General features: G+C 42.1%; 1 protein-coding gene across 2 annotated transcripts in view; it reads right to left on the bottom strand.

Annotated features, from left to right (window-relative positions):
* Positions 1–20,015, bottom strand: part of RASGEF1B (RasGEF domain family member 1B) — a 627,091-nt gene that overhangs the window by 480,338 nt on the left and 126,738 nt on the right. For both annotated transcript variants that reach the window (XM_082252850.1, XM_082252851.1), the window contains exon 2: positions 15,925–15,972. In XM_082252850.1, the coding sequence (XP_082108976.1) occupies positions 15,925–15,972 (48 nt within the window). The remainder of the gene's footprint in view (positions 1–15,924; positions 15,973–20,015) is intronic.

Genomic DNA, 20,015 nt, shown 5'->3' with positions numbered 1-20,015 from the left:
AAGTGCGATCATTACTTCCCTCATTCAACCCCGCCACTACAGCCGAGGTTGCTAAACTACTTGCTAACGTCCACTTAACAACCTGCCCTCTGGATCCTGTTCCCTCGCAAATGCTACGTTCACCTTCTGGCCCTATTCTACACTCTCTAACCCACATCTTCAATCTCTCCCTCTCTTCTGGCATCTTCCCCAACTCTCTAAAACATGCACTAGTCAGCCCCATACTTAAAAAGCCCTCACTGGACCCAACCGATCTGAACAACCTACGCCCTATTTCCTTGCTCCCCTTTTCATCCAAACTCCTCGAACGTCTAGTCTACAACCGACTGTGCGACCACCTTGCCGAGAATAGCCTCCTTGATCCTCTTCAGTCTGGATTTCGGCCTCAACACTCCACTGAAACTGCACTCCTAAAGCTGACAAACGATCTGCTAACGGCCAAAACCAATGGACACTATTCTGTACTCCTACTTCTGGACCTTTCTGCTGCCTTTGATACGGTTGACCATCCCCTCCTCCTCAAAAAACTCCATGCCTTTGGTCTCCGTGACTGTACTCTTCACTGGTTATCTTCTTACTTATCCAACCGCACCTTTAGCGTTTCTTACAATTCTACTTCCTCCTCTCCTCTTCCCTTCTCTGTTGGAGTCCCCCAAGGCTCTGTTCTTGGACCCCTCCTATTTTCAATCTACACCTCCTCTCTAGGTCAGTTGATAGCCTCCCACGGCTTCCAATACCACCTCTACGCTGACGATACCCAAATCTACCTATCCACTCCTCAGCTCTCTCCCTCAGTCTCCTCACGCATCACTAATTTACTATCAGATATATCGGTCTGGATGTCTCACCACTTCCTCAAACTAAATCCATCCAAAACCGAACTTATAATTTTTCCTCCACCCCGTGCCCCTTCCCCTGATTTCTCCGTCAATATCAATGGCATTACCATCAGCCCATCCCCACATGCCAAGGTCTTAGGTGTTGTCCTGGACTCTGAACTCTCCTTCAAACCCCACATCCAATCGCTGTCCAAATCTTGCCGCCTCAGCCTCCGCAACATCTCCAAAATACGCCCCTTTCTAACCAAAGACACAACAAAACTCCTAGTTCACTCCCTGGTCATCTCGCGCCTCGACTACTGCAATTCCCTTCTCATTGGCTTACCTCTACATAGGCAATCCCCCCTTCAATCCATCATGAATGCTGCCGCCAGACTCGTCCACCTCACCAATCGCTCAGTGTCCGCCGCTCCTCTCTGTCAAGCCCTCCACTGGCTTCCGCTCACCCAACGAATTAAATTCAAAATACTTACATCTTACAAAGCAATCCACAGCCTAGCCCCCAGCTACATCACCAGCCTCGTCTCAAAATACCAACCTAATCGCTCTCTTCGTTCTTCTCAAAACCTCCTGCTCTCTAGCTCACTCATCACCTCCTCCCATGCTCGCCTCCAGGACTTTTCCAGAGCCTCTCCAATCCTATGGAACTCCTTACCCTTATCTGTCCGATTATCCCCCACTCTATTAGCTTTTAGGCGATCTCTGAAAACCCTCCTCTTCAGAGAAGCCTATCCTACCAACCCTTAACAAATGTACCTCCTTTTCTCCATCAACCCATCCCCCACAGTTATTGCCTTTTGTTTCACTTGACCCTCCCTTCTAGATTGTAAGCTCTAACGAGCAGGGCCCTCTAGTTCCTCCTGTTTTGAACTGTATTGTAACTGTATTGTCTTCCTTCACATTGTAAAGCGCTGCGCAAACTGTTGGTGCTATATAAATCCTGTATAATAATAATAATAATAATAATAATAATTGTTTTTGGCAGAGCCAATAGGAAGTTATTTTAATACCAAAGAAACAGATATCTAATCACCATGAATCTCACCTGGGACTAATTACTTTGTCAATGGATCACTGTACCAAGACGCTGATAATTTTCTAAAAAAGATGTTTCAGTATGCAAGCTTTAATCAGTTTAAACAACTATGAACAGAAAAATTATAATTTCTGGATTTATGTATTATTAGAAATGTGCATTTTTTTCTTTTCTAGTTTTTTTCCAATCTTTGAAAATGTTTTTTTACAAGTCTCACAAGTGGAATCCCCTCATAGACTTCTATTACTGCCTGACATACTGTACTGTTTGTTTTGCATTTGGCATTTTGGCAAGTGCAATCAGATTCGTTTTACTAGTTCATTGGACAAGGGTATTATGAATGTGTATTGTGGAGGTGTAAAGACATAACTTTTTCACCCACACAGCATTCCTCTAAATGAAAAGACCACACAGCCCGACGGAATTCAAAAATAGCCACAACAACCTTGTATTAATAATAGTGATCGACCGATATAGTTTTTTCATTGGCGATACCGATACCGATATTTTGGTAATCGCGTATCGGCCGATATTTTCTTACTATTAAAAAAAATGTATTTTTTTTTACTTTACATGTACTCTTGTGGAGGGATCTGGGGGTCTAAAAGACCCCAAACCCCTCCTCTGCACTTAAAAGCATTCAAAACACCAAGTTTGGCTGTCTTGAATGCTGTTATTTTTTTTAATCTGGTGCCAGTACCCGGAACTTCCGGGAGTGATGTCATGACATGGATCTGCGCCATTTTCGGAGACCCGGGTGAGCCGCGGAAGGGGGGGCGTCCTTTCCCCCTCCTTGTAATGAGAGCCGAGCGGCTTCTCAGCCCCATCGGTTGTCATTACAAGACAGCCGACCATCGGCTATGGACGCCGGTACCGGGGTGATGCCTCTAGCTGCAGGCATCACTCCGATACAAGCACTTTCCTGAAATATCGGTAACCTCCGGGGCCGATTCCGATATATCCGAAAGTGCATATTGGCCCTAGATATATCGGCTTTGCTGATAATTGGTCGATCTCTAATTATTAAACACAATAAAACTTTAAATATGAGTAACTGTAACAATGTACACATCATTAAGACCAGCTCTAACAAGTTCTAAGGGTGTTTAAAGGTCAGTAGGGTACTAGAACAAAAATACGTGTTTGCTCTCAGTAACACCACTCTACTTTGGGGATGCTTTTTGACTGTAACTGTAGACACAGCAAGTCAACCACATTTACCAATTTAAAATCTAAAAGTAAGAAGGGGTTTTATCCAATTTACCCTATTCTCTTTAACTCTTTAGCTGCTTGATCCCCCCCCCCCCCCCAGATCCCCAGAAGAGTAATTAGCAACAAGTACTCAGCAGTAACATGACATAAGTTTAATGGGCAGTTGTGTGTCACTCATAGTCCCAACTAGAAAGACAGGGATGGGCCTACTTCAGTGCTTGTTATTGCAACTTTATTGTTGTGCATACCATCTTACTAGGCATCCAGCTGACCAATGTCCCTTTCTACTTGCAGATTTCTAAACACATAGTGCAAACAAACTGCTCAGCAACCCGATTATGGTCTGATGGTTCCCTCTAGTGATTGGGAGTAGACAAGTGCTTTCTCCTCTTTACTGCTCACCATCCAGCTTTCGTAGAACTTTGCTTTGGGAACCCTGTGAGGAAGTGCAGGTTCCACAGACTTTATATCTACTCTAGTTATGTTTAATCTCTGTAGACAGATCCCTTCCTCTGCATAGGTCATCAATGTGTCATCAGGGGACTGCTTTCTCTAGGGGGTCTCCAAACTTTCTTATCAAAGGGCCAGTTTACTGGAAGAAAATGTCTTGGTATCAGTGGGAGTAAACAATATCCCATCATTGGTGTCAGTTGAAGGAATAGTGCCCCATCATTTGTATCAGTGGGAGGAATAGTGCCCCGTCGTTGGTATCAATGGTGGGAATAGTGCCCCAGTATTGGTGTCAGTGGGATGAATAATGCCCCATAATTGGTTTCAGTGGGAGGAATAGTACCCCATCATTGTTATCAATGGGAGAAATAGTGTTTCATTGTTGGTGTCAGTCAGAGGACTAGTGTCCTATTGTTGGTGTCAGTGGCAGGAACTATGCCTCACTGTTGGTGACAGTGGGTGGATTAATGCCCCAAGGGGCTGATACAAGCAAGCAGAGTGCAACATCCAGCCCCCAGAATGCAGTGGAGACCACTGCTATAGCATAAAGGTCTACTTTAGACATGTGCATGACGAAAAAATTAGTTTTGTTTTGATTGGTTTGGATTAATCAAGTTATTTAATTTAGTTAAATTTGGTTGATTCATTCAATTTGTATTCAGGATTCGTATTCGGAATTTGTTTTCGGAATTCGCTTTTGTCTTTTTCTAATTTTCTTCAAACTTACAGATGTTTTTCAATTTGAAACGTTTGATGTGCTAAACTTTAAATCGGTCGAATCGAAAACTTTCGATTTTGTTTTTCAGATTCGAATGTGGCAAAGTGAACAAACAAAAGAAAAATCTTCATCAAATGATTACAATGACTCTTTAAATCATCTTTGGCTTAACAAAAACAGCATTATTTCAAAATGGTACTCTAATAACACACAGTCAGAAATATGTTTACAGCTCAAATTCGACTGCGTTTCGATGTAAAATTCGATTTGAATTTCAATTCGAATTTCCGACAATTCAGACGAATTTCGCTTCGTTATTCGGAGCATTCGTTACTTCATTCATACTGCAATTCGGGTTTAATTGGAATCTCCGAATAATGAAAAATTTGTCCGAATATTTATTCAGAACGAAACGAACCGCACATGTCTTGTCTACTTTTCAGTGCTGGCCATCATTTGTCATATTATTGAAAGATGCCTGACCAGTTGATTTTGAGTTGAGATGTTGATATTTTTCTAGTATTGATCTTTTGTGACTTCTAATGACAAGATTTTTGCTGATGCAGCAGTGTGAATAGTTAACATTATTTATGGATTAGGAAATTTAGGAGGTGCAAAGGTTTCATTAAAATGTTTAAATATAAAAATGCAATTTATCTAAGGGAACAATATATTTTTAATACATTTTAAACTTTTTATTCAGATATGTCAATATTTTATCACCCAGAACTATAGAAGACAGAAAAAGAGAATATATCTGATGCAACTACAGACTACAGACTAACCCTTTGATGAATAAGTAATATGTTTTTCATCTCTTTTCGGATTACTTTTAGCTCCAGTGATACCAAATGTACGTATGTCTGCAACACCCCTGTGGGGAATACCTGTTCTGAACGTTGGTTCTAGCTGGCATATTCATAATACATTTCTCATTAAAAATATATCTGTGGACTGCTTGGTAATCTTCTTGACAAATATCTCTCAAAATATCGGCTAAAATATAATTTTGCTCAAACTTAAATGATTATATAATTGTTTTAAATATATTTTCCCTACTAAATAGACTAATTTTAAACTGACCATCAAGTACCATACATTATCCAGACTTCCAGGAAGGAGCTCTGTTTTTACTGCTGAACGGCTGAATGATTTTTATAATGTTGTACATGCTTTTCTTAAAGAACATGTTACATCTCTTTTTAAAAATGCTGCAAGTACAGAACACATCCCTCCTACATTATAGAGAGTGGGAGGTGAGGTGTTCCATAATACCAGGAGAAAAGAACTGGACAGGGCTGATCACATTGCTAGGGATATCAGTGCAGCAGAGCATCCCAACCTGTAAAAATAAATTTCAGGGAGTTGGCACTCCCCCGCCGCTGCCACGCCCTTCCCGCCCCGCCGCTACTGCTGGCAGGTAATGCTGGTGGATAATGCTGGTGGGTACTGCTGGCGGGTAATGCTGGTCATGCGGGTACTGCTGGAGGAAGCAGCGGCTGCAGTAGAGAGCAGAGCCGCTGCTTCCTGTATGGCTCCTGTCACAGGTGGAGTGCATTTCATATCACTCCGCCTATGACAGAGCCAGAACTATACAGGAAGCAGCGGCTCTGTCACTGACTGCAGACATCCTCAGTCTCCCGCGGCAGCCGGGAGATCGCACGGCACTTGCGGGTGTCCGTGAACCGCCGGCCAAAGGCGGGAGACTCCCGCAATTCGCAGGAGACTTGGGATGTCTGCAGTACTGTCAGGTCAAACAGGAAGCCCAAAAATACAGTACATTTAGGCCCAGGAGTAACGGTAATTACGGTGCCTAATGTCCAAACCAAACAGCAGCAAGCAACACTTGAACTAGTGCAAATAATAAACCATGTAAAAAAATGTGCAGCGCTAAACGTGAATAACATATATTAAAATGGTGAGCCTAAATAAGGTAATGAAGATAAACTACAGTAAGTCAATAGTGAAAAGTATATAAATGTGATACACAAATACACAATGAATACAAACGTGAAAAATGTCCAAAAAATATCCAAAAAATGTTGAAAAATTTACAAGTTTGAAGAATTTTGGTTTCATGGTCACTGTGGAAATTAGAACATATTTTGGACATTTTTCACTTTTGATTCATTGTACATTTGTGTATCACATTTATATACTTTTCACTTTTGACTTAGTTCATCTTCGTTACCTTATTTAACCACTTACCGCCCGCCCGCCGTCACATGACGGCGGGACGGTGCGGCTATTATCCTGGGCGGACGTCATATGACGTGACCCAGGAAATGCACGGCAGGCGCGCGATCGCGGGCGCGCCGCCGTGCACTGCCGGTGTCGGGGTGTCCCTGGGACACCCCCCGTCACCGGCAGGGGGGAAACAGCCACTGGGCGTGGCTGTTTCCCACGTGATCGGCTGTGTTCCAATGACACAGCCGATCACAATGGAGGCGGCCGGTCCAGTATGAGGGGAGAAGAACTAGAAATAGTGAGTTACTGCTCTGTGTACCTGTAAAAGTAAAAATCACACTAATAAAGGTCCCCCCACACAGTCCTCAGCCCCCCCCCCAATGTCACCTGTCACCCAACAGTCACCTCATCAGTGCCCAGAAATTGACACCCATAACGTTCACATGTGAGCGCAGCGATCGCGGGCAGAATCACCGTGATTCTGCCCGCAATCCGAAAATCATTGCAAATTGCGGGACGCCTGTGCGTTGCCCGTTTTTTGCAATAGCACCCCAAACGCTGTGCGATGTTGCCGCCATTTCCGCCTGCCGAATCGCGGTAACATCGCGCAAACAACGCATGACGCCCAAAAAAGGTACAAGAGCTTCTTTGGGGCGTCATGCGTTGTTTGCGTGATGTTACCGCGATTCGGCAGGCGGAAATCGCAGCAACATCGCACAGCGTTTGGGGTGCTATTGCAAATCACGGGCAATGCACAGGCGTCCCGCCATTTGCAATGATTTCTGGATCACGGGCAGAATCGCAGTGATTCTGCCCGCGATCGCTACGTTCACATGTGAACGTAGCCTAAAATTCACCGGTCACCAGAGACTGCCATCAGTACCGCCGCGCACCATCGCCCGTCACCTGTCACCCATCAGTGACCATCGCCCGTCACCTGTCACCCCATCAATCACCGTCACCTGTCACCCCATCAGTCATCGTCACCTGTTACCCCATCAGTCATCGTCATCTGTCACCCTATCAATCATCGTCACTTGACACCCCATCAGTGATCGTCACTTGTCACCCCATCAATCATCGTCACATGTCACCCCGTCAGTGATTGTCATCTGTCACCCCATCAATCATCGTCACTTGTCACCTCATCAATCATCGTCACCTGTCACCCCATCAGTCATCGTCACCTGTCACCCCATCAGTCATTGTCACCTGTCACCCCATCAGTCATTGTCACCTGTCACCCCATCAGTCATCGTCACCTGTCACCCCATCAGTCATCGTCACCTGTTTGCCATATACATGCAATCACTTACTGACCGCCTAACGACTATATGCGTCGGCCATTAAAAGCTAAATACTGGGGTTATGGCAGCAGATAGCCCCCATAACCCCGGTATTTTTTGAAACGGCGGGCGGTCGGCTTTCAGATAAGGGTGGTCCCAGTGGCGGATTCGCCGCAGAATTACCCTTACGGTGCAGGGGAAGAGGTGCCCCCCCCCCCTCCTGCCGCGTCCCAGATGTTTTCCCAGCTTACCGGACCCGCCAGCAGCGGGGAAAACTATCCGGTCCCGGATCCTCAGAGACAGGAAGTCGAGTGAGGGCAAGATGGCCCTCACTCAACTCTATGGTCTTGGAGGACCGGAGCTACGTCAAAAGACGTTGCCTAGCAACCGGTTTAAAGGGCCGCTTTTTTTTTTTTCTTTTTTTTTTTCCTCTTTCAACAATTTTTTTTTTTTCTTTTCTTTTTTAGTGTAGTTGTGAGGTGTGAGGTCTTTTTGACTCCAGATCTCACAATAAAGAGGACCTGTCATGCCTATTTCTATTACAAGGGATGTTTACATTCCTTGTAATAGGAATAAAAATGATCAAAACATTTTTTTTTTTAAACTGTGTAAAAATAAAAAAATAATAAATAAAATAAATAGGAAAAAAAAAAATGAAAGCGCCCTGTCCCCGTTAGCCCGCGTGCAGAAGCAAACGCATACGCAAGTCCCGCCCACATATGTAAACGGTGTTCAAACCATATATGTGAGGTATCGCCGCGATCGTTAGAGCAACAGCAATAATTTGAGCCCTAGACCTCCTCTGTAACTCTAAGCTAGTAACCTGCAGAAATTTTTAAAATGTTGCCTATGGGGATTTTTAAGTACCAATGTTTGGCGCCATTCTGTGAGCATGCGCAATTTTTAAGCATGACATGTTGGGTATCTAATTACTCGGCGTAACATTATCTTTCACATTATGGAAAAAAATTGGGCTAAATTTACTGTTTTCTTATTTTTTAGTTCAAAAAAGTGAATTTTTTTCAAAAAAATCGTATCTGGAAGACTGCTGCGCAAATATGGTGTGATAAAAAATATTGCAACAATCTCCATTTTATTCTCTAGGGTCTCTGCTAAAAAGAAATATATAATGTTTGGGGGTTCCAAGTAATTTTCTAGCAAGAAAAATGATTTTAGCTTGTAAACACCAAGTGTCAAAAATAGGCCCAGTCTTAAAGTGGATAAATGGACAACTTTGTGAAAAGTGCTACTTGAATGTTAGGCCTATGTGTGTGGCCAGGCTGTGAAAAAGTGTTACACATGTGGTATCGCCATACTCAGGAGGAATAGCAGAATGTATTTTGGGGTGCAATTTTTGCTATGTACATGCTATGTGTTAGAAATATTGCATAAATGGACAGCTTTGTGTAAAAAAAAATGTGTTTTCATTTTCTTTCCACATTTTCCAAAAACTTGTGGAAAAAAATGACATATTCAAAAGACTCATTATGCCTCAAAAATTATACGTTGGGCTGTTTGCTTTCCAAAATGGGGTCATTTTATGGGGGTTTCCATTGTCCTGGTGCTCCAGGGCCTTCAAAAGTGCGATAGGTTGTCAGGAAATTATATGTGTAATTTGTGCTCCTAGAATGCCGGACGCTGCTACTTGAATGTTAGGCCTCTGTATGTGGCCAGGCTGTGAAAAAGTCTCACACATGTGGTATCGCCATACTCAGGAGGAGTAGTAGAATGTGTTTTGGGGTGTAGTTGCAAGTATACATGTGCTGTGTGAGAGAAATAACCTGTTAATATGGCAATTTGTAAAAAAAAAAAAAAAAAAAAATCTTCATTTTGCAAAGCATTGTGGGAAAAAATTACAACTTCAAAAAACTCACCATGCCCCTTATTAAATACCTTGGAATGTCTACTTTCCAAAAAGGGGTCATTTGGGGGGTATTTGTACTTTCCTGACCTTTTAGTGTCTCAAGAAATGAGATAGGCCTTCAGTACATCAGGTGTGAGCAAGTGTGATTAATTTTCAATGATTCGCACCATAGCTTGTGGACTCTATAACTTTCACAAAGACCAAATAATATACACTTACTTAGGTTATTTTTACCAAAGATAAGTAGCAGTATAAATTTTGGCCAAAATTTGTGAAGAAAAATGACTAATTTGCAAAATTTTATGACAGAAACAAAGAAAAATGCGTTTTTTCACAATATTTTCAGTCTTTTTTTTATTTATAGCACAAAAAATAAAAAACCCAGTATTGATCAGATACCATCAAAAGAAAGCTCTATTTGTGTGAAAAAAAGGACACAATTTTTGTATGGGTACAGTGTTGCATGACTGAGTAATTCTCAGTCAAAGTGTGAGAGCGCTGAAAGCTGAAAATCGGTCTGGGCAGGAAGGGGGTGAAAGTGCACTGTAGGCAAGTGGTTAAGCTCACCATTTTAATATATGTTATTCACGTTTAGCATGCACATTTTGTGACATAATAAACTTAGGCCCGCCATACATAGTACGAATTTCCTTCTGAACTGGCAGAGATTCGAACCAATAATGATGAGCAGGCTTAATGTACCAAGTTGATCGATCGATCAACTTGGGTACAACCAGCCTACCGGACTATCAAAATGGGCTGCTATAGCCGCAAGAAATAATTACTGTCTTCTACAGGTTGGGGCGCCTTCCCCTGCCCTTACCCGCCCCCCTCACCTGGAGGGGACAAACGCCCGGCACTTTCTGTGTTGATGGGGGAATGGAGCAAAAATGGAGAAATATGCTCCACATGTGGCCAGCCTTAGTGTTCTTTTATTACTGTATGTCGACCACTAACAGAAGCAACATTTTTGAAAAATATTTTTTCACTTTATGTCAACTAAGTCTTAACTATTTTGTTTAACTGGTTATTTTGTTTACTAGCTATAGTTTAGTTTAAAAGTAATAGCTAAAGCCAGTTCCCTTCTCAAATGAAACTCTATGCAACAATTGTGTACACTAACGTCTGTATAAATGACAAGTTGAAGCTAATAAATATAATAAGAGAATTCCAAAGTACTTGAGGTTAGCCTAAAGTGGTCGTGTGACGCTGTACCTAAATAAAATTGATGTCCTTTTTTTCCCACAAATAGAGCTTTATTTTGGTGGTATTTGATCACCTTTTTTTTTTTTTTTTTTTTTTTTGCGCTATAAACAAAAAAAGAGCGACAATTCTGGGAAAAAAAACAATATTTTTCATGTTCTGCTATATAACATTCCCAAAAAAAAAAAAAAATTAAAAATCAAATTTTTTTCATCATTTTAGGCCAATTTATTTTCTGCTACATATTTTTGGTAAAAAAAAAAATCACAATAAGCGTATTTTGATTGGCTTGCGCAAAAGTTATCGCGTCTACTAACTACGGGAAAGATTTATGTAATTTTTATGGGTTTTTTTTACTGTTAATGGCAGCGATATGTGATTTTTAGTGGGACTGCGACATTGCGGCGGACAGATCGGACCCCCTAACTGACATTTTTGACACTTTTGGGAGGACCAGTGACATTCCTACAGTAATCAGTGCTAAAAATATGCACTGTTACTGTAATAATTACACTGGCAAGGAAGGGGTTAACACTGGGTGATCAAGGGGTTAAATGTGTACCTAGGGGCGTGTTTCTAACTGTATGGGGCGGGGCTTTTGAAATGATCACAGAGATCTGTGATCCTATATAGAAGGATCACAGGAACTCTGTGATCATTCCAGAGAGAAGAACGGTCAGCTGTGTTTACAACAGCTGCCCGTCCTTCTCTATCAGCGGGGAGCGATCGCGGATGGCTGGCGGCAATGGGAGTCGCCAGCCTCATGCATCGGAGTCCCCGCTGCCGAGTGGGGGTGAAAGCGCGGCGGCACGCGCTCGCCCCCTAGCTGTAGGGCTACATCGGTTCGCGCAGGAGGGCCAGCCTGCCGCAGTATATCTGCAGCTGGCGATCCAAAAGAGGTTAAAGAAGTCGTATGCAAGCCGCGACAAAATCGTGTAGGGATGTTGGATTCAAAGTCGCGCCACTTTGAAGTTGCGGCAGTGTGAACCCAGGCTTAAAATTAAAGCAAACATTCATTTTTGTTTGTTTGTTTTAAGTAACCTCTGCCAAATGTTTATTACTATTTACTCTCTCTATATGTCTTGTTGTCCACTGTAACTGACATAAAGTAATGGGAAATCTTAAATTTTACAGTTGCCACCGTAAAGGAATACAGCGGGAATCTTGTAAGAAGGGTTTAGTGATCACTTTTGAGTAGTTTCCTCTAACCTCTTGTTTCTGCAGGACAGTAAGTTAAGGGGAAATTTCACAAATGGAAGGTATAAGAAAATCCTAACAGGGGTTCTAACTACTCCCCACTCCATTCCAGTTATGTCTAAGGATACACCTAAAAGTACACACATGAGATGACAGTCACCAGTCATCAGTTGTAATACTGTTGAGGATATCTATCTATCTATCTATCTATCTATCTATCTATCTATCTATCTATCTATCTATCTATCTATCTATCTATCTATCTATCTATCTATCTATCTATCTATCTATCTATCTATCTATCTATCTATCTATCTATCTATCTAAGATCATGCTGGTCTCATGATCACAGCTCTGCACCACTTTTAATCTTGCAAATTTGCAGTTTTTACAATTACAAATGACCTTCTTCTCGATTCTGAGGACAGCTCAATAGGTGACTGTATCATTACTTTTATATAAATTGTGTCTATTTCTAATTAGCAGTTGGTGCCTTAAATAGCTTTTCTAACTTGTAACACCCAGATGCTTTGTTCATTAAAAAAGTAAGTCCGGCACCAAGTCATCCTGAAATAAAATCTTGTACTTTATTAAAGATCCAAAAATAATCAATTTCTACAGTAAAAAGTGATGTGTTTGAGCTGTATAGGTCTTAACCATAATCATTTGTCCACAAACTTGACCCTATTTAGGCTAAAGGTACCCACAGAAAAAGATTGTGATTAACAGAAAAAGTAATCAGCCAAATCTTCAGACAAAGAGTAACTGTAACTTGCAGTTTATTAAACGTTGAAAGAAGTTACGTTAGAAGAAATAATGTAAAACATGGTCAGGATGGCAGGAAAAATGCACACACTGCAGAATAATGAAATATTGCAAAACAGATTTAGGGTGGTAAAAACATGCAAAAAATCCAAGGGAGAAAGGCCCCCCTACTAGAACTAGAGTACTCTGGGTAGCAATCAGGGAGGTTTACCCCATATTAGTTGGATCCTCTGGATAAACTGTGTTCTATTAGTCTCCTGCCTGGCTGCCGGTTCTTACTGTGGAGAGTCTGTCATCTGGCTGCAGATCACTTTTCCAGCTACCTCTGCCTCATTATATATGAGCTGCTGAAAGAGTGAGGGTGGTAGAAAGGCTAAGGAATTTATAATTCCTGGGCTTGTCAAAGAACCCAGAGAGTCCTGGGCTTGTCAAAGAACCCAGAGAGTTGTGGGAAATTTAGTTAAAGGACCTATGCTTTTATCTGAATAAATGGGAACTTCACTACACTATCAGATGTGACCAGCCTTCTTCTGTGTAGAAAATAGTGACTGTTAGAAGAAGCTGGATTATGCTTGCTAGTCTGACCATCCTCTAATGTCTATGGGCAGTCTAAAGTGTGGAGTCAGGTCAAGTGGGTTTGGGCCTGATTTACCAAAGTATAAAGTGACATGAAGGGAAAATGAAGTGAACCTATGCTCATACCCATCATGCGAAGCTTTGGTTTTTCCCAGTATTGGATGTTTGAAGCATGCATAGGTGCACATCATTTCAGTTTAACTTACTTTATACTTTCATACAGTGGTTCTCAAACTGGTGTACAGTATGTGTGTCCCTGGGGGTGCCCTGGCATACAATGTTAGGGGATTTCTCAGGGGCTAGTTCCAATAAGATCATAAGATCCACTTCCTTCACCATGGGCGTCCACAGAACTTTTTACAGGGGGGCATCATTTTAAGGTCACCTATGCTATGCCCCTTTTCAACAATGTCATGTAGGGGAGGGGCGTCATTATACTTATTCTGAGTATTTATTTTTAAAGAGCAAACAGCAGCATTTATTTTTAAAGCATTTGTTAACCTAACAAAAAAAAAAAAAAAACTGACCACGGTATACCATGGCTGCTGAGCCCTGACACTGTGGTCAGTTTACGTGCCTCCGTCATGCGCAGGCCTCCTGTCGTCCTCTGTCCTCTCTTCCCCCTCTCTCCCTGCCTGTCTGCTCCTGTGTCAGTGCCTGCCGCCCCTCTCCTCCTGCTGCTGTAGTTTTATTTAAAGTTTCATATCCTGTCTACAGTCTGTTTAATAATCCTGTGTGCCCCTGTGTCTGTGTTTTATAAAAAAAAGCAATTCTTTACAAGTTTTCAGAGCGCCACTCATCGCTCACGTGACCTGCAACCTCTCTCCTCCTTTCCCCCTCCCCTCCTCCTCCCCTCCCGACTGATATCAGTGAGGAATCCTCGGCCCCGCCCGCTGCAGACAGCTGTCTGATGTGGAGAGGAGAGAGCCGACGGGTCACGTGAACGGCGCCCCTTTAAAACTGGTAAAGAAGGGCTGATTTTTTTAAAACACATACACAGACACACAGGATTATTAAACAGACCAGACAGGAAAGTATAAAGTGGCTTAACCACTTGCCGACCGCTCACTGAGCTGGTACTGCGGCTAAGTGGCTAGTTCCCGTCCAGCGACGTAGACCTACGTCGCTGGACTCCTCCCCTTGTGGGCGGCGCACGCGCGCCACCGGAGGTTCGCTCCTGCTGTATTCAGTCACAGCGGGAGTCGGGCCATCGGGGAGTCGGGGAATCGAGTTTGGAGATCCGCCCGCTTGTGTAAACAAAGCGGGCGGATCTCCTAAGTGGCAGACAGTGACAGATTGCAGGGTTCAGCATAGCTGAATCTGCGATCTGTCCCTGTGTCACTCAGTCACCTCCCCCCACACACGTTAGTAAGCACCAGGCATACATTAACCCCTTCCTCTCCAATAAAATTAACCCCTTCCCTGCCAGTGTCATTTTTACAGTAACAGTGCATATGTATAGCACTGATTACTGTAGTAATGTCACTGGTACCCCCAAAAGTGTCAAAAATGTCAGTCAAGGGTCTGATCTGTCCGCCGCAATGTCGCAGTCCCGTGAAAAAAATCGCATATCGCCGCCATTACTCGTTAAAAAAAAAACACCAAAAATGACAAAAATCTTTCCCTTAGTTAGTAAATGCAATAACTTTTGCGCAAACCAATCAAAGTACGCTTTTTGTGATTTTTTTTACCAAACATAGGTAGCAGAAAACAAATTGGCCAAAAATTTCAAAGAATTTAGATTTTTACATTTTTTTATATAAAAAATTTGAAAAAATATTGTTATTTTTTCAAAATTTACGCTCTTTTTTTTTGTTTATAGCGCAAAAAGTAAAAATCGCACAGGTGATAAAATACCACCAAAAGAAAGCTCTGTTTGTGGGAAAAAAAGGACGTAAATTTCATTTGGGTACGGCATCGCACAAACGCGCAATTGTCAGTTAAATTCGCACAGTGCCGAATCGCAAAAAGTGGCCTGGATGTAAGACAGCAAAATCCTCCGGTGGTAAAGTGGTTAACAACCACTTGAAAATTTGCCCCTACCAGCGGATGCCCATGTCCCTCACTATGGCATCAGTGAGCTTGAATAATGGGCAAGGATAATAATTATATTAGAGGAGAGTGTTCTGCCTAATATTGCATATCATTAAAACAGTTTATTGTAATACCAAGCTTTCTCCTCCCATGGGGTAGTTAACTGTCCCAGATTCGGATGAACAAGCAGCATAAAAGTCAGAATAGTCTTTATAGTTAGGTAAAAGACATCACTTCTTGTCTGTTGGTGTGTACAATTTCAAATTCTCTTCCATTTGGCCTCCAAGAGCACATTCTAATATTAGTTTTTAATAAACCGATCACTTGACACAGAAAGCAATAAAAAAAAAAAAAATCTGAAGGAATTCCAACCAACAAAAAAAGGTTTTGGTTTTTAATGCACATAAGGGTGATCTGGTGATCAGGAATATGTCAATGCCTTTTCAGTAGAATATTTTACCATCAGTGTTTGTGCCTTATGCATTGCATTTAATACTACTGTATAACAAAAATACAGTATAGTCCTAGTATAATGTGACAGAAAATGCTTCACATACCTTCCTCTTGGTGCTCTGATTTAGGCTTATACGGGACTGACTCTTTATCTGTGATTTAAAGAAAAATACAGAAGCACTTCAACCAAAATGTCATACATGATCACACAAAATAGTCAAATTCAGTCTTTAAAAAAGAAACAAAATAAAAATTCACATTAGAGGGTAAAAGAGTTTTAATCAACTGCCAGGCACCAGTTATATGGCAAAGAGCAGCCAATCACTGATAGATTTCCACATAACAAGTCTTTCAGGGCTAGATTTATACCTCCAGCCCTCTAGATTAACTGTTGTGTGTCTTCCCCATCGCAGTAAAATGACTGACCTTAATATCACATTTATAAGATTGGAGGTCAGAGCTACACATAGATACGCTAAGATTAAAGTGTTACTAGACCCAGGACTCTGCATTCACTATATCTGGTCTCCCACAGTACACAATACATGGAAATGCAATCGTTTTCGTAAATATAAACTGCTAAATACTTTTTCTCATTAGCAGTTAGATCAGTCTTGTGACTTCTATCAGTGTTTGGTTAAAGCTTGTAGGGGGAGTTTTCATTCTGCTCTGGCTGTCCTAAAAGGATGCAGGACCCCTGTCCCTCTGTCTGAACAGTGCCGATCGGCCCTGTGCTGATCACATGCACCCTCCCAAGAAAAAAAATAAATAACTCTCTAGCAATATACACCAAACTGAGCATGTGCAGACTGACTCCACTAACTCTGTCTTATCCAGAGATGGATTGGGGACAGTGGAAGAAGGGTAGGATCAGAGGAGACAGGATCAAACAGCCTTTTTTACACAATGCAGAGGATTAATCCTACAGGGAATATAATAAGCATGCTTTGCTGCATATACAGACTGATTTTACTGTTGTGGGTTTAGTAACACTTTAAAGTGATTGTAAAGTGTATTTTTTTTTAAATAACAATACTTACCTCTTCTGTGCAGTTGGTTTTGCACAGAGCAGCCGAGATCCTTCTCTTCTGGGTCCCTCGTTGCTGCTCTTGGCCCCTCCCTCCTGTTAAATGCCCCCACAGCAAACAGCTTGCTATGGGGGCACCCAAGCACAACTGCAGCTCTGTGTGCCCATTCAAACATGGAGCTGTTGTTCAGCCCCACCCCCTCTTTCTCCTGATTGACTAACTGACAGCTGCAGAAGCCAATGGCGCCATGGCTGTGTTTCAGCCAATCAGGAGGGAGAGTCCCTGACAGCCAAGGGATTCGTGGACATCGCTGGACAGAAACGGGGCTCAAGTAAGTATTATGGGGTGCTAGGGAGACTGCTACACAAAGAAGGCTTTTTATTTATATTTGTATTAATATAAAAAAACCTTGTGTCTCTACAACTCCTTTAAGGATAGAGAGACTGAGAGTGATCGTTTTCTTGTTCTTGTTTACATTTCAAACCTACAACTGGAAGAGAAGGGCCCCATTCCTTCAGCTCCCCTATAACCCCCCCCCCCTTTTTTTCTGCATCCTTGATTTTCTTTTCTTTTTTTTTTTGTTCTACTTCATTCCCATACCTGACTCTTGGATTTTCCTTACTACTTTATCCTCATTAACACCTCTCTGCTACCCATTACCAACTTTTGGGAGACTTTTCGCTTTTTTTTTTTCTTTTTTTTTTTCATTTTTCCAAGCTCCCCTTATGTGGATGGTGGTTCTATTTTGTCTGTGCTGATATTGACATACTATGGAATATGAACAAGTAGGACACTCCTCTCTCTTTTGGGCTTAGTGACTGCCCCCTTGCCTCCTAGATTTTTAGTTGGTCATTGGTTCATTGCTTCTGGGACATTACTTTGAGTCTGTTTGAGGTATTCAAGGGTTGTGCCCCTATTAACAACTCAAGGTGAATAAGGTACCTGATATATGCATATCAGGGGCGTAACTACAGGGGTTGCAGGGGTTGCAATCGCTACCGGGCCCCATGCTCCAGGGGGCCCGGTAGAAAACCAGTGGGTGAACTTCTAGGATCTCAAAGGTCACACTTGCGACCGGGCCCTGGCATTTCACCACTGTGGGGAGGCCCCAAGATTGCAGGAAGGGGGCCCACTGCAGAACTTGTGAAAGGATCCTGATGCGGGACTATAATAAAAGGCCATGCAATGAGATTAAAGAGCCCCAGGATTAGTGGGAAGAGCCCTGGGCTTGAAGGGAAGGGCCCCGGCCAGGGGTCTGGGGGGCCCTTCATGGTTTCTTGCATCGGGGCCCTGAAGGTTCTAGTTACGCCTCTGATGCATATGTATTGAAAAATGTATTAATCTATAAATGCAAATAATGCACAAACTGCCCTGACAGCAAACATGAGGCAGGATAACACTTTAAAATATTTTACTATACAAGGGAATGTGCTCCTGACACTCTCACGCAACATGATGTGTGGGTGGCAGATGAGTGCCATAACCCTGCTGCCTTAGGCCATGGTCTACTATGCTGGCTATTCAGAAATCAGACCCTGAGACCTTGTGATGATTGGGATGATTGGGAGAATATAGTATGTAACCAGGTAGGTCTTTCTTAGTGGGAGTAAATGAGTGTTTCTGGCCATTGAAGGCATTTATTATTACACAGAGTGCGCACTGATCATTTCCTTTTCTACAAAGACCAGATCCTCAAGTAAAGCCAGTCCAGTAACAATCCTTTTTGTAGAGTACCTTTATATGTAATGGCATGCCATTGTAGGACCTCAACATGAACAAAAAAGGGCAATTTAATCACTCAGATTTAGTTACAGTGGATGCAAACCCTCACATATATCCAGTGAAATGAACAGCCTCAGATGATACACAGAGATAAGACAAATCTCCCTACATAAGTTTTACTTGTATATCTGCTGTCTTCAGCTTTCTATATTCTTTAGAAAGTGGACATCGTGTTAAAAATTTTTTTTCCTGTTTCAGCAGTGGGTGTGGAGTCTTGGCATACACTGTGTGTGAGCTGATTGGAGGAAAGGCACACCCCCCCCCCCTTCACATATGCAGAGGAACAAAGAAACTTGCAGACCTGTACTGTGAATAGACCAGCTCTCTGCTTATCTATCTCGAAGTTCCTTCCCCAACACAAATTTCCAGCTGCTTTTATCTCCTGTGTTGGAGAGCTTGTCAGAAGTTATCATGCTGATAACAGAGGAATGGAGCAGCAAAAAGACATAGGGTTCACATTTGTGCGCTGACAGACATCGCATGTGATTCACACCACATTGCTGTGCAGGTCACATGCAAAGTCTGTGCGATGTGAATTTAGCCATACAAACTGCAGCGACAACATCACATCACTGGAGGGCTTCATTTTCAGGTAAGTTTCACATAAAGTGCAGTATGCGATGCATACTAGCACATTATGCCTTTACTTTGTAGGTCCTAAAAAAAAAAAATTGTTAGCTTGATTGAGAAATTTTAAATTTTTAATGTCCAGAACCATAAAAAAAAGATCATTTGTATTAGTGCAATTATAGATCTGGAGTATGGCTTCTCGCTTTTCACAGCACCTTGCCGGTTTAATAGCAGGCATTTTCTTGGGTTCTTTGGAGTCAGAAATAACATCTGAACTTGTGTATAGTGGTACTGTGCACAAGTTCAGATGTTTTGCCTGCCTCCAAAAATCCCCAAAAATGCCTGCAACAACACACCTGGGCGTTTGTTTTTTTTTGACGCTAGCGTTTTTTTGGGCATTTTTTTGGGTTCTTTTGAGGCAGGCAAAACATCTGAACTTGTGTATAGTGGTGTATATACACACATACTTATATGTATATACACACCTAGCCATATATAGGTGTGATAGAAGCAGAAATATATTAGTGTAAATGATTTCATTAGCGCAAGCATATATTTCTGCTACTATCACACCTATATATGTCAGCGCTGACATCCACTGCCCCATAGGGGTGCATGGAGCATTCGATCAGGTCCACCTGAAAAAACTGACAGGCGGACTTGAGCGGAAAACCCGTGTGAAAGGGGCCTAACTTTAAATATTCATAAACACTTAATAAAAAAAAAAATGGACTCAAACCATTATAGCTTCCCTGTGCCTCATACACAGAGATTATCAGCAGCTAAGGTCTAAAGTGATCAAACAAACCACCATA

This window comes from Pelophylax lessonae (genome assembly GCF_965119305.1).
Source record: "Pelophylax lessonae genome assembly, chromosome: 1".
NCBI lineage: Eukaryota > Metazoa > Chordata > Amphibia > Anura > Ranidae > Pelophylax > Pelophylax lessonae.
The sequence above is the reverse complement of the archived record's forward strand: the minus strand, read 5'-3'. Positions and strand labels throughout refer to the sequence as shown.